The sequence below is a fragment of the Chenopodium quinoa genome, unplaced genomic scaffold, assembly GCF_001683475.1.
Source record: "Chenopodium quinoa cultivar QQ74 unplaced genomic scaffold, ASM168347v1, whole genome shotgun sequence".
Taxonomy (NCBI): Eukaryota; Viridiplantae; Streptophyta; class Magnoliopsida; order Caryophyllales; family Amaranthaceae; genus Chenopodium; species Chenopodium quinoa.
This window is the reverse complement of record NW_018744311.1, coordinates 2264392-2278546: the sequence shown is the minus strand read 5'-3', so window position 1 is coordinate 2278546 and position 14155 is coordinate 2264392. Positions and strand designations below refer to the sequence as shown.

Genomic DNA, 14155 nt, shown 5'->3' with positions numbered 1-14155 from the left:
GCAACGACCTTTGTTTTGTAGGATTATGAACAAGGTGGTCGAGGGGGATCAATTCTTCCAACAGCGTAGGAATGCAGCTGGAAGGCTTGGTTTATCACCGTTGTAGAAATGCACCGCTGCGATTAGAATGTTGGCGTACGGTACATGTCCAGATGCGGTGGATGAGTATCTGCGCATTGGCAAAACTACCTCCAGATTGGCTTTGCAACATTTTTGTCAAGGGGTTATTACACATTTTGAAGCTGAATATCTCAGAAGTCCCACCGACGAAGATTTAAGGAGAATCTTGCATCAAAATGAAATGCGAGGTTTTCCCGGTATGATAGGTAGCATTGACTGCATGCATTGGGAGTGGAAGAATTGTCCTATGGCTTGGAAAGCGCAATACGCAGGCCGTAATAAAAATGCAAACCTCATTCTGGAGGCCGTTGCAGATCAAGATTTATGGATTTGGCATGCATTCTTTGGGATCCCGGGATCTTGTAATGATCTTAATGTCCTTTACCGATCTCCGGTCTTTGATGATGTTCTTCATGGTCGGGCACCTCCAATTCATTTCACCGTGAACGACTGATAACTTGTTATTTGGCATGATTTTAGGGTACTTTTGAACCTTATTTTCGTTATTAATCGACATCAAAGTTCATTTTTTATCCTATTTTTATGCAAATTTTGTATCATCCATGCTTCACCGGTTGTTTGTGTTTTTGATGTAATGTAGCTATTTTTAGCACTATGGACATGATCAAGCATGAGTGAGCAAGGATAAGGGCAAGCTTGGTTGATAGAGCCATGGAGGAAGAAGGAGGAATGCCTTAAAGGGAAATGAAAAGCTTTTGGAGAACCTTGAAAGGTCGTTTGCGTAAGCGTCAAATTCAACCAACCATAACTTTTGATCTTATCAATCTTTTGAAGCGATTCAAATTGGAGATTAAATTTCGTCTCAAGAGCTTTCCAACAACTGGTCACAAGTCCATTTCCGACAAGAAACGTAGAATTTAAAACTTCCCAAAGTTAAGCAGTCTAGGCAGGGCATCCTGCACGGACGTGCAAGATGATAGCACGTCCGTGCAAGTCTGCACGTTCGTGCCAAAAGCTGCACGTCCGTGAAGACCTTGGCAGAAGCTTCTGCCTCCATTTTGGCCCTCCTGCACGTCCGTGCCAAACTTGGCACGGCCGTGCTTAGCCTTGCACGTCCGTGCCAAATCTGGTACGTCCGTGCAGACCTGCAGTCGAACTCCTTCCTTGTTTTCTCCGTCCTTTTTATTTGGGGGTCATATAAATACCCCTTTAGAGCTCATTTGTACGGGGATGCAGTTTTTTTAGAGCTTTCCTCTTAGTTTGTAGTCTTAGAACATTAAATTCTCAAATCATTAGTTAGTTCTTAATTTTTAGCTTGGAAGCATTCAAATTCAATCATTGTAGAAGACAAAATTCACCATTGTTTCTCACTTTGAAGCTTCATAGTAACCATTTCTTACTCATCTTTTCTACTTCTCTTTACTTTGTTGTTGATTACTTGCTTAATTCTTGCATGCTTAGATTGTTAATTAGCTTAATCCTTAGTTTGAACTTGTTCATGAATTGCTTGAAACCTCTAATTGCTTTAACCTCCATGGATTGTGAGTAGTCTAAATTCTAGGGTTTGGGTAAAACCCTCAATGTAGTCACTATTTACTTGTTGCATGTGCTAATTTGGTTGTTGTGGGATGATGATTAGTTGAGCTTAAGTGGTTTAATTGCTTAGTTCTTGTATATGGCCATTGCTAGAACTATTTATCCAAGCTTTCTCAACGAAGGATCGAGAGATGAACTTGAGTTAGCTCCCTTATGCTTAATTGACCCGAAATACCATGAGAATAGGGATTACCGGTCAAGGGAATGTTTATTTCATCGTGATTATGCTTTAACACTTGTTTTATGCTATGTAACCACGAGAGTAGGTTGTATTCACGATTCAAGTAATCCCTCTAGCTTGAGAGAGTAGTTGGGTGCTTTAGATGACTTCCCCTAATTTGTCCCATTAATTTACCTTGATTGTAGCATGCTAATTGTGATTTGTGATGAAGTTGAGTGGTATAACCCGAGCCCTATATTCCTCTTAATATTGTTAATCTCCTCTTAGCTTTAGTTGAGTTGAATTAGAAGAAGTTACTCAAAACCAACCCAATTTAGAATTCATTTGGCTTATTTAAACGGTAGTACTCGGTGGTTGATTCAACGCCTCTCTTGGGTTCGACCCTTTCTTACCCTTACTATTGTTAGTGAGACCAAGATATGAATCATTATCTTTGGTAGGCTCGACGACGGCCTATCAAATTTTGGCGCCGTTGCCGGGGAGGCAAAGTCACATTGAATGTATTATTGTTGAATGAGACTAGATGTGTGTATATGTATAGTAGTTTTCTTACCTTAATTTTTGTTTATGTGTGTTTAACTTGCGATAGTCATTGCTAACGTTTTTCTTAGCTTTGTTTGACTTTGCATGACACGAAAGAGTAAGCAATAACCTCTTATTCCCGTTGATCCAGAGCTAAATAGGACTTTGAGAAACGTGAGGAGACTCTTGCAAGGCACACTCGAGTTTTCCATTGTATATTCGGATTACGATCCGGAAGAGGTTTTTGGAGCTAACGAAGAAGATAACATGGGAGAGAATCCTCCTCAACCATTGTTAAGAGACTATGACCACCCCAACGCATTCCAACTTCGGAGTGGCATACGTCTTCCCACCACGAATGCAAACAACTTTGAGCTTTCACCTCAACTCATCCGCATGATTCAAAGCGATCAATTTGGGGGTAGTCCTTATGAGTGTCCTTTTGCTCATTTGGACAACTTTCTTGAATTGTGTACAACTATCAAGCAAAACAACATTTCGGAAGAGTTTATTCGGATGCACATGTTTCAATTCTCCCTTCGAGACAAAGCAAATCATTGGTTGAGAACGGTTGAAGAGGGATCGTTGAGTACTTGGGATGAGGTGACTAGAGCTTTTCTTGGGAAGTATTGCCCTCCCGAGAAAACCGCTGAATTAAGACGGAAGATCACAAACTTCAACCAAGAGGTTGATGAAACTTTGAGTGAAGCATGGGAGCGGTTCAAAGATTATACTAGAGCATGCCCTCACCACGATTTCACCTCATGGATCATAGTGTAAAGCTTCTATGATGGTCTTACTCCTACCTCAAGGGCCAACCTTGATTCGGGAGCCGGAGGTAGCCTTAAAAAGCTATCGGTTGACGAGGCCTACAAAATGATTGAGGAAGTGGCTAAGCATTATGCTTATGGAGGTGATAAAAGGCAAGGTCAACCCAAGAAGGGCGGTAAGCATGATCTTGAAGCAATAGATCTTATTGCTTCAAAGGTTGATATGTTAGCTCGAAAGCTAGATCAAGTGAACAATGTGCCCGGTAGCTCCTCCCCACAAGTCATGTCTTGTGAGACTTGTGGAGGAAATGACCACTTGGCATCCTATTGCAACACTACAACGGAGCATGTGGCTTCATTTGGTAGGAATGATCCTTACTCCCAAACTTTTAACCAAGGTTGGAAACAACATCCAAATTTTGGGTGGAAACAACCCAATCAAGCTCCCCCTCCTCAAAACAATTACAACCAAGCTCCTCCTTACAATCAACCCCCTCCACAACAACAAGCTCCCTATCTCCACCCCAATCAAAGAGACAATGTCCAACAAAGACCCCAATACAATCAAGCCCCTCCTCCTCCAAAATCCAACATTGAATCCGTTTTGGAAACCTTCATGACCCAACAAATCAAAATCAATGGGGAAGTTAGTAGCTCAATTCAACAACTCCAAGCACACAACAAGATGATTGAAAGTCAATTATCTCAAATTTCACAACAAGTTGGGCGCACCTCTAACCCCGGTGGTCAATTTCTAAGCACAACGGTAATGAATCCAAAAGAGAAAGCGAAATCAATCACCTTGATTATGGAAGGGGGGTATGAAACTCCAATTATGAGAGAAAATGTTGCCAAAAAGGGAGATGAGGGAGATAGTTGGGTAGATGAAAGTGAGTTTGAAAATGAAGTGAGTGAGGAGGCGAAAGGAAGGTCAAAAATGAGTGATGAGGGTGCCTCAAAGAGAGATGAGAGAGAAGTGAAGAGTCAAGCTCCATTGAGAGCATATGAGCCTCATATTCCATTCCCTCATAGAATGATAGAGAAGAAGCTAAATGAGAAACTTTCCAAGTTCCTTGATGAAATGGAAGGACTTCAATCAAACATTCCACTTCTCCATGCTTTGTCTCAAATGCCTACATATGCAAAGTTTTTGAAAAATATTCTTTCTAACAAGAGTAGGCTTGAGGAGAGTGATTCTATCTCTCTTCTAACGGAGATAAGTGCTATTCCTCAAAATGAGCTTCCCGAGAAGTTTGGTGACCCCGGTAGTTTTGCTATACCGGTTAAGGTTGGAGATCTTGAATCAACAAATGCTTTGTGTGATCTTGGGGCTAGTGTTAGCCTTATGCCTCTCTCTATGGCAAAAAGATTAAATCTTGGGGAGATTAGCCCCACCAAAATGTCAATCCAACTAGCCGACCGCTCGGTTAAAGTCCCATTGGGAGTCTTGAAGGACATCCCAATTCAAGTGGGGAAGGTTCTTGTGCCTTGTGATTTTGTAATCATGGAGATGGATGAGGATTTCAAAATTCCTCTCATATTGGGTAGGCCCTTTTTGAAAACCGCGGGTGTTAATATTGACATGAAACAAGGGCGGCTTACCTTACATGTTGGGCATGAAAGAATCTCTTTCTCATTTCCGGAAACGTTGAATGACCCCATGGTTAAACAAGTTCATCGGGTTGATGTTTTGGTTAATATTTTGAAAGAAGGCATGGAGGAGTCACAAGATGAATCGACTCATGCTCCGGAGGTGAAAAAGCAAGAGAGGGCCAAGAAGAAAAAGAAAAACAAGATCAAGTTGATAGACAAGATGTTTGGTTGCATTTCTAGTGATGATAGCAATGTGATTATTTTGCCTAAGGAAAATGGCAAGTGTGTGGGAACAATGAGATGGGTCAAAAAGGTGTGCCTTGACCCTCCCTAATTTTGGATAGCGCAATGTCGTCAAGCTAGTGACGTTAAAGAAGCGCTTCCGGGAGGCAACCCGAATATTTTTGTAGTGGATTAACTTAAAAAAAAAAGAAAAAAAAGAAAAAACAAAAGAAGAAAAAAAAAAACAGCACAAAGTGCATGTCTTCCAACAACAACCAACAGGAACAAAGGTACCAAGGAGGTTCAAGCGTCGAAGAAGACCCGATCCTTCAGTTAGTCTTCTTTCTCCTTTTTTTTTTATGAGCTTTTATTGCTTAACATTGAGGACAATGTTTATGATAACTTGGGGGGAGTCATTTGCATGCCTTCTTGACATGTTGGTTTGTTTGGTTGCGTTTGTTTTGGTTGTTTCATTTCCCTAATATCCAAGGCCCTTAATCCAATTTAGATTCCTTGAAATCCAAACCTCTTGTCATGTGAATATTAATGTTCCCTCTCTAGTTAGTAATGTGAATATTTTCGCTTTCTCTTCAAAAAAAAAATGATGAAAAAATTGAAAAATGAAAAAAAAAAAAAAAAAATTTGCCCAAGGTTGAGACTCAAATGACAATGCTTATATGTTTTTCTTGCTTGACTCTTGAGCGATGAGTACTAGTTCTCTTAGAAGGGTGTATGCAAGAGATGGGGTCATTTAGAGGTCTATTAATCTTGATTGCATTAGTGTATATGAAATGAAAGCCAATGAAGGCTCAATTGCACACCCAGTATAGGATATTGTCTAATTCGCTCAAGTAGGATATGTTTGAATTGAATTGCGGTCCCTTGTGCCCTTAATGTGCCTCCTTTCCTCCCCGAAATGAAACTCTATTAGGGAATTGGTTATATTTGTATCATGTGTCATAAGTGGCATAATAAGTCACATGTTCTTAATAAAAGAAAGAGTCGCTCACAGTTAAAAGAGGCGAGAGCATTGAAAGTTGAAAAAAAAAAAGAAGAAAAGAAGAGCATAGAACAATGAATAAAAAGGGAGACTCTCGAAAATTATCAAAATTTTCTTCTTTAGAGGTCAACTAGTGGATGCCTCCCACACCTTGTTTACATCATTGTTTCTTATGAAATTCCCGAGTTAGAGTGCATTTAAGAGGCCTTGGGTGTGCATTTTGGTAAGTGGACTAGCATTTTGAGATTTTATAACCGAAAAAGGGATTGTTGAAACTTTGGAATATCTAGGTGTGCTCTAATGAACTAGTAAAAGGTCTAAAGAAGTATCCTAGTGCAATCTTGCTTAGTCCTCCTCTTTACCCCCAACTCATGTGCACATTTGTATGATTGGTAATTCTTGAAAGTCGCTCATTTGTCTTGCTTGCGATTTATATCTCGATGAGTTGACTTGGGTGATAATAACATCGGAACTTGTGTAGTTTGATAGTTTTGGTGTGGTTTGTGTGAGTTGTGGGTTAAGCTCAATGGAAACCCTCACGAGATAAAAACTCGTCCTCTAAGGCGACTTAGAGGTTTAAATTGCTTCTCACTTGTGCTAAAAGTGATGATGGTTGTCACCATGCGGATTTGTGTATTTATGCTTCCTCATTGTTGCCTTTCCTTGGATTGATGTTAGCAAGTCGTTTTCCTCCTTTGATTCGACATGTTTGTTTTGCTCGAGGACGAGCAAAAGCTTAGCTTGGGGGGATTTTATAACTTGTTATTTGGCATGATTTTAGGGTACTTTTGAACCTTGTTTTCGTAATTAATCGACATCAAAGTTCATTTTTTATCCTATTTTTATGCAAATTTTGTACCATCCATGCTTCACCGGTTGTTTGTGTTTTTGATGTAATGTAGCTATTTTTAGCACTATGGACATGATCACGCATGAGTGAGCAAGGATAAGGGCAAGCTTGGTTGATAGAGCCATGGAGGAAGAAGGAGGAATGCCTTAACGGGAAATGAAAAGCTTTTGGAGAACCTTGAAAGGTCGTTTGCGTAAGCGTCAACTTCAACCAACCATAACTTTTGATCTTATCAACCTTTTTAAGAGATTCAAATTGGAGATTAAAGTTCGTCTCAAGAGCTTTCCAACGACTGGTCACAAGTCCATTTCCGACAAGAAACGTAGAAGTTATAACTTCCCAAAGTTAAGCAGTCTAGGCAGGGCATCCTGCACGGACGTGCAAGATGATAGCACGTCCGTGCAAGTCTGCACGTTCGTGCCAAAAGCTGCACGTCCGTGCAGACCTTGGCAGAAGCTTCTGCCTCCATTTTGGCCCTCCTGCACGTCCGTTCCAAACTTGGCACGGTCGTGCTTAGCCTTGCACGTCCGTGCCAAATCTGGTACGTCCGTGCAGACCTGCAGTCGAACTCCTTCCTTGTTTTCTCCGTCCTTTTTATTTGGGGGTCATATAAATACCCCTTTAGAGCTCATTTGTACGGGGATGCAGTTTTTTTAGAGCTTTCCTCTTAGTTTGTAGTCTTAGAACATTAAATCTCAAATCATTAGTTAGTTCTTAATTTTTAGCTTGGAAGCATTCAAATTCAATCATTGTAGAAAACAAAATCCACCATTGTTGCTCACTTTGAAGCTTCATAGTAACCATTTCTTACTCATCTTTTCTACTTCTCTTTACTTTGTTGTTGATTACTTGCTTAATTCTTGCATGCTTAGATTGTTAATTAGCTTAATCCTTAGTTTGAACTTGTTCATGAATTGCTTGAAACCTCTAATTGCTTTAACCTCCATGGATTGTGAGTAGTCTAAATTCTAGGGTTTGGGTAAAACCCTCAATGTAGTCACTATTTACTTGTTGCATGTGCTAATTTGGTTGTTGTGGGATGATGATTAGTTGAGCTTAAGTGGTTTAATTTCTTAGTTCTTGTATATGGCCATTGCTAGAACTATTTATCCAAGCTTTCTCAATGAAGGATCGAGAGATGAACTTGATTTAGCTCCCTTATGCTTAATTGACTCGAAATGCCATGAGAATAAGGATTACCGGTCAAGGGAATGTTTATTTCATCGTGATTATGCTTTAACACTTGTTTTATGCTATGTAACCACGAGAGTAGGTTGTATTCACGATTCAAGTAATCCCTCTAGCTTGAGAGAGTAGTTGGGTGCTTTAGATGACTTCCCCTAATTTGTCCCATTAATTTACCTTGATTGTGGCATGCTAATTGTGATTTGTGATGAAGTTGAGTGGTATAACCCAAGCCCTATATTCCTCTTAATATTGTTAATCTCCTCTTAGCTTTAGTTGAGTTGAATTAGAAGAAGTTACTCAAAACCAACCCAATTTAGAATTCATTTAGCTTATTTAAACGGTAGTACTCGGTGGTTGGTTCAACACCTCTCTTGGGTTCGACCCTTTCTTACCCTTACTATTGTTAGTGAGACCAAGATAGGAATCATTATCTTTGGTAGGCTCGACGACGGCCTATCAACGACCATGAGTACAACTTGGGCTTTTACTTAGCAGATGGCATATACCCAAAGTGGGCTACTTTTATTCAAGGTATAACACTTCCACAAATTCAAAAGGATAAATTATTTGCTGATAAACAAGCTGCAGCTCGGAAGGACGTTGAACGGGCTTTTGGGGTTTTACAGGCTAGGTTTGTCGTTCTACGACAACCCTCCCTTGCGTTTAACGAAGACATATTGTGTGACATAATGAAAGCTTGTATCATTATGCACAACATGATTGTCGAAGATGAACGACACAACTATGCTCGGGCCGAAGTTTTAAGAAGGTACTATGAACAAGATCGCCCGCAAATTACAAGACCCACTACAAGTGCTACAGTTAACAACAACGAGCCTTTTGAATTCAATGTTGGCCGACCGCCAAACGTTGATTTCGACACGTACGTCCACAGAAGAATGTCACTACGTGATAGAGACACTCATGTTCAATTAAAAGCGGATTTAGTGGAACACATTTGGCAAAAATATGGTTCTATTAATGAGTAAAAAAAATAAATTTGTCGTAAGATTACAATTTAATAGAGTATTAATCGTACGTTTAAAATCTAGGTTCGTTATTGGTTTGTAGTATTAAATGTATTCGTACGCTAATTAAATTTTATGTTGTATTAAATTTATAATTAATTAGCGATTAAATTTCAATATTATGAATGAAAATTTAATAATTGTATTAAATTAAATAAAAGTATAATTGTAATTAGTACCCATAAATATTCATTTAACCAAAACAAAATAAATATTAATAGGGTGATGTGTAAGAGAGAGAGATATTGGTGGGGTATGTGAAAAAGTAGGAGAGAGATTGATGAGCATTTTTTTTTTTTGCTCACTAGTGGGATAAATTTTGCTCACTAAAAATGCTCATGAGCAAATTTAGTTGGGGAGAGAGAGAAAGTGGGTAGAGAGAGAATGAGGAGATTTTTTTTTGCTCACTAGTGGGGATGCTCTAATGTTACGTGACAAAATCACACGCAGATCGGTGTAATTAATATTACTTTATCTTAAATACGTAGTACGATATATATATATATATATATATAGGGTCGGGATCCGGTGAGAACCACCCTTTATGTGAGAACCCACACCTTATGTGAGAACAAATCTCAGCCGCTAGATTAGATGAAATCCAACTGCTGAGATTATAAGCATGCCTACAAGCTAACTTTCAGCATCTAATTTATCTCTCCCCTCTATTCTGTCTGCAATTCAAAGCTCATCAATGGCAATTTACTTATCAATGGCGATTCACTGAGTATGCTCTTCTTTCGGCAAATTTCAGCGGTTTCTTTCTGCAATTTTCAACGGTTTCTTTTTGAAAATTTCAACGGTCGCAATTTCATCCACCATTGAGGTTTGTTCGTAATTTTAATTTTGAATTGTATGTTAATTTGAATATTCAATATATTTTGATTTTACATCTCTGAAAAATTTGGAATTGCATGTTAATTTTCGAATTGAATTACATGTTAATTTTTGAATTACATTAATCGAATTGAATGTTTAATTGCATCAATTATTTGATTGAATTGAATCAATTATTTAGGTTTGATTAATTTGATAGAGATTTTAATAATACCAGATTAAACTTTATAGTGATTGAATCAATTATTTATGTTCTTATTTTCAATCAAATTCAAAATGAGCAAATAAATTAAAATGAGCAAACCTAAATATGTATAATAGAACAAAGGGGATATGAAATGAGCAAAGTGGATATGGAATGAGCAAAGTCATATAAAAATGAGCAAATTGAACTTTGCTGTTATTATGTTCTTATTTTCAATCAAATTCAAAATGAGCAAATAAATTAAAATGAGCAAACCTAAATATGTATAATAGAACATTTAAAATGAGGTAACTAAAATTAAAATGAGCAAATATTAATGACATTCATAAGTAATTCAAGTATCTATAAGTTTTGCAAATAATTGCTTGTAAAAACACTAAGTATACAGAATTGTGTATGTATGTGTGTGTGTGTGTGAGAGAGTGTGTGTGTGTGTGTGTGTGAGTGAGTGTAACAGTGTGTCTGTGTGTGAGTGTGAGTGTGAGTGTGAGTGTAAGTGTGATTGAGTGTAAGAGTTTATATATGTGGGCATTGAATTGCATGTTCATTTGACAAAAGAGCAAACCTATCCCCCCCTGCCCCCTCCTCTTTCTGCTTGCAATTCTGATTTCAGAAACTGATTTCAGTTATAATTATAGATTATGAAATTATTGAGTGTGTGTGTGTGTGTATGTGTGTGTGTGTGTGTGTGTGTAAGTGTGAATCTATATCTGTGTGTGTGTAAGTTTGTTTAAGAATCTGATTTCAGTTCTAATTATTAAGAGTGTATGTGTGTGTTTAAGGAGGTGCATATTCACAAATGATGAGCAACAACGAACAAGTTGAGAGTCAATCAAGTACCATCACAAATGTGCCAACTACTCCTACAATAGTAGTTTCTCCTAAAGTAGCACCTTTGATCACTCCTAGAGGAACAAAAGAATGGCATCCAATATGCCACAATGAGTTGAAACCAGCTATAGGGATGAAGTTTAATAATCTTGAAGAGGGCCTTGAATTTTATAAAGGCTATGCATTTGCTTCTGGTTTCAATACAAGGAAGTCTACAACTAAAAGACAAAGAAGAAGCAAAGAATTAAAATATCAGTATATCTTGTGCAATAAGGAAGGATACAAAGAAAAAAGAAAGACTACTGTAGAAAAAGATTTAAATAACAAGGAAGGGGAAAACAATGAAGAAAAATCTTCAATCAAAAGGAAGAGACTCGTTACTCGTGTTGGGTGCAAGGCACATATTTTCCTAAAGCATTGTGATGATAACACATTCATAGTGACAAAATTTCATGAGGGACATACTCATGCACTTTATACACCTAGCTGCAATCTATTCCAAAAAGAAGGAAGGAAAATGAACATTTTACACAAAAAAATAATTGTGAATAATTCTAAGGTAACACTTTCAAATTCTCTTATGTTTCATGAATTCTATGTATGTTCTAATAAAAGTTGTTTGCTCATTTGACAAATGAGCAAATAATTTTTTGCTCATTTGCCAAATGAGCATTGAATTGTTTCATGAATTCTCTTATGTTTCAAATTCTCTTATGTTTCATGAATTCTCTGTATGTTATAATAAAAGTTGTTTGCTCATTTGACAAATGGGCAAATAATTTTTTTCTCATTTGACAAATGAGCATTGAATTGTTTGCTCATTTTAAAAATGAGCATTGAATTATTTGCTCATGTGACAAATTGTTTTGTTCTTTAAATAGGTGAATATTGGTCCCGTTACAACTTTTCGAATGATGAAGGAAATTGTTGGAGGATATGATAACATTGGTGCATCTAAGGAAGATTTCAAAAAATTTCATAGAGATTTAAAAGCATACATTCAAGGAAGCGATGCTCAAATGTTCGTGGATAACTTTACCAACAAAAAGCTGATGTGGAGCGCTTCTTTCTTTGATTTTGAGATGGATGAAGATTATTGCCTTTGTAGAGCATTGTGGGCAGACCCCCTTTGTAAAAAGAGTTATGCTATATTTGGTGATATGGTATCCTTTGATACCACATACCAAACCAATAGGTAATTCATTTATGTGTTATTACTAGCTATGGCTGAAATTAATGACTTTGTTTTAAATAATATTAGTTTAATTGCTCATTACTTCTATGTGGAAATTGAATATCCCCATAAGTCTAATATTCTTTGATAAGAGTATGTATATGGGCATTGAATTGCATGTTCATTTGACAAATGAGCATTGAATTATTTGCTCATTTGACAAATGAGCATTGAATTGTTTGCTCATTTCACAAATGAGCATTGAGTTATTTGCTCATATGAGAAATGAGCATTCAATTATTTGCACATTTGACAAAAGAGCAAAGAATTGTTTGCTTATTTCACAAATAAGCATTGAGTTATTTGCTCATTTGACAAATGAGCAATCGATTATTTGGTAATTTTTCAAATGAGTATTAAATTATTTGCTCATTTAAACTTTATTTTGTATGTGTAAACAGGTACAACATGGTGTTTACTCCATTTACAGGCGTTGACCATCATAAGAATTGCATTAATTTTGCTGTTGGTTTCATATCAAAGGAAGATATCGTGTCATTTGAATGGCTGTTCAGATCATTCCTCAAGGCAATGGGTGGGAATGAACCTAATTGTATGATCACAGATCAGGATCCAGCAATGAAAATTGCTATTAGAAGTGTGTTTAAGAAGACTGAACATCGGTTCTGTATGTGGCACATAATGAAAAAGTTACCAGATAAGGTGGAGAAATCAATCATGCAAGAAGAAACTGGTTTCCTAAAAAAATTATGTGCTTGCGTTTGACACCTTGAAATTGAACCTGTTGAGTTTGAAGAAAGGTGGAACAAGGTGATGATTGAATACCACTTGGAACAACATGAATGGTTAGGTTATATGTACAAGATAAGAGACAAGTGGATTCCGGCCTATTTCAGAGATGTGTTCCTTGGAGGAATAATGCGTACAACATCAAGATCGGAAAGTGAAAACAACTTTTTCTGCTCCTTTATCAATCCTCATGTGTCCCTTGTTGAGTTTTACTTGAGATATGAAGCTGCAATTGATGCCCAGAGACACACTCAAGGTCAGAATGATAATGATTCAAAGCACAAATATCCTGAGTGCAAAACACCACTAGGGATAGAAAAGCATGCCTCACATTTATATACTAACTCTGTCTTTTATGATTTTCAATACGAGGTTGAAATTGCTTGTTTTTCTTGTGGTGTTGATGAATTGAAGAAAGAAAATGAATTGGAAATTGCAACAGTAAGTGAAGGAAATCGGACTAGAACATTTGATGTTGTGTTTAATCCAACTAACTATGACACAACATGTTCTTGCAAGCTATTTTATAGGCAAGGAATTCCATGTAGACATATGATTTGGGTTTAGAAAGCAAAAAGGTTTGAAACCATTCCCGAGCAGTATATGTTACACAGGTGGACTACTATGGCATTAAAGAAACCAATTTTTGACTTGGGAGGAAACCTGTTGGAGCAATGTGCTAATATAATAGACAAGAAAAAATTGTTAAATGATTTATGGTCAGAGATACACACTTGTGTAAGTTTGGCAGAAGGCAAAGATGAAGATATTCAAGACCTTGTGATAAATCTTCAAGGAATAAGAAAGGATTTGGAAGCAAAGAGGATTGAAAGAAATAATGAAACAACAGCTGGAAGTGCAAAAAACAAAGAGCAAGACATTGAGCTATTGATTGGAGCTAGTGTGCCAATTGAAATAATTGTCAAACCTCCAAAAGTTTCAAAGAATAAAGGGACTGGAGTTCATGTATCAAATGAAGAGACTTCAAAAAAGAAAGCGATTGAGATTGATGTGTCAAATGTTGAAACAAGAGGTAGAAGTGCAAAAAGGCTTAAGGGAGAAAAAGAAAAGGCTGTAGAGCAAAACCAAAAAAAGAAGAGATTATGTAGAGGTTGTGGTGAATTGAGTCATCATGATATTAGAAATTGTCCAAAAAAAAGTGTAATGGTACTTTTATATACATATAAGATTTTGTTGAATTTTTATATTTAATAATATATTATTAATTTTGAACTAATCATAGTTTAATGCTTTGCAATATTGTTGA

General features: G+C 37.2%; 1 protein-coding gene across 1 annotated transcript; it reads left to right on the top strand.

Moving 5' to 3' along the window:
- Positions 1-12669: 12669 nt before the first annotated feature.
- LOC110696175 lies at positions 12670-14155 on the top strand. Its single transcript, XM_021873462.1, has 5 exons — positions 12670-12832; positions 12950-13260; positions 13303-13329; positions 13456-13962; positions 14132-14155. The coding sequence occupies exons 1-5, from the start codon at positions 12670-12672 to the stop codon at positions 14153-14155; spliced, it is 1032 nt and encodes a 343-aa protein (XP_021729154.1).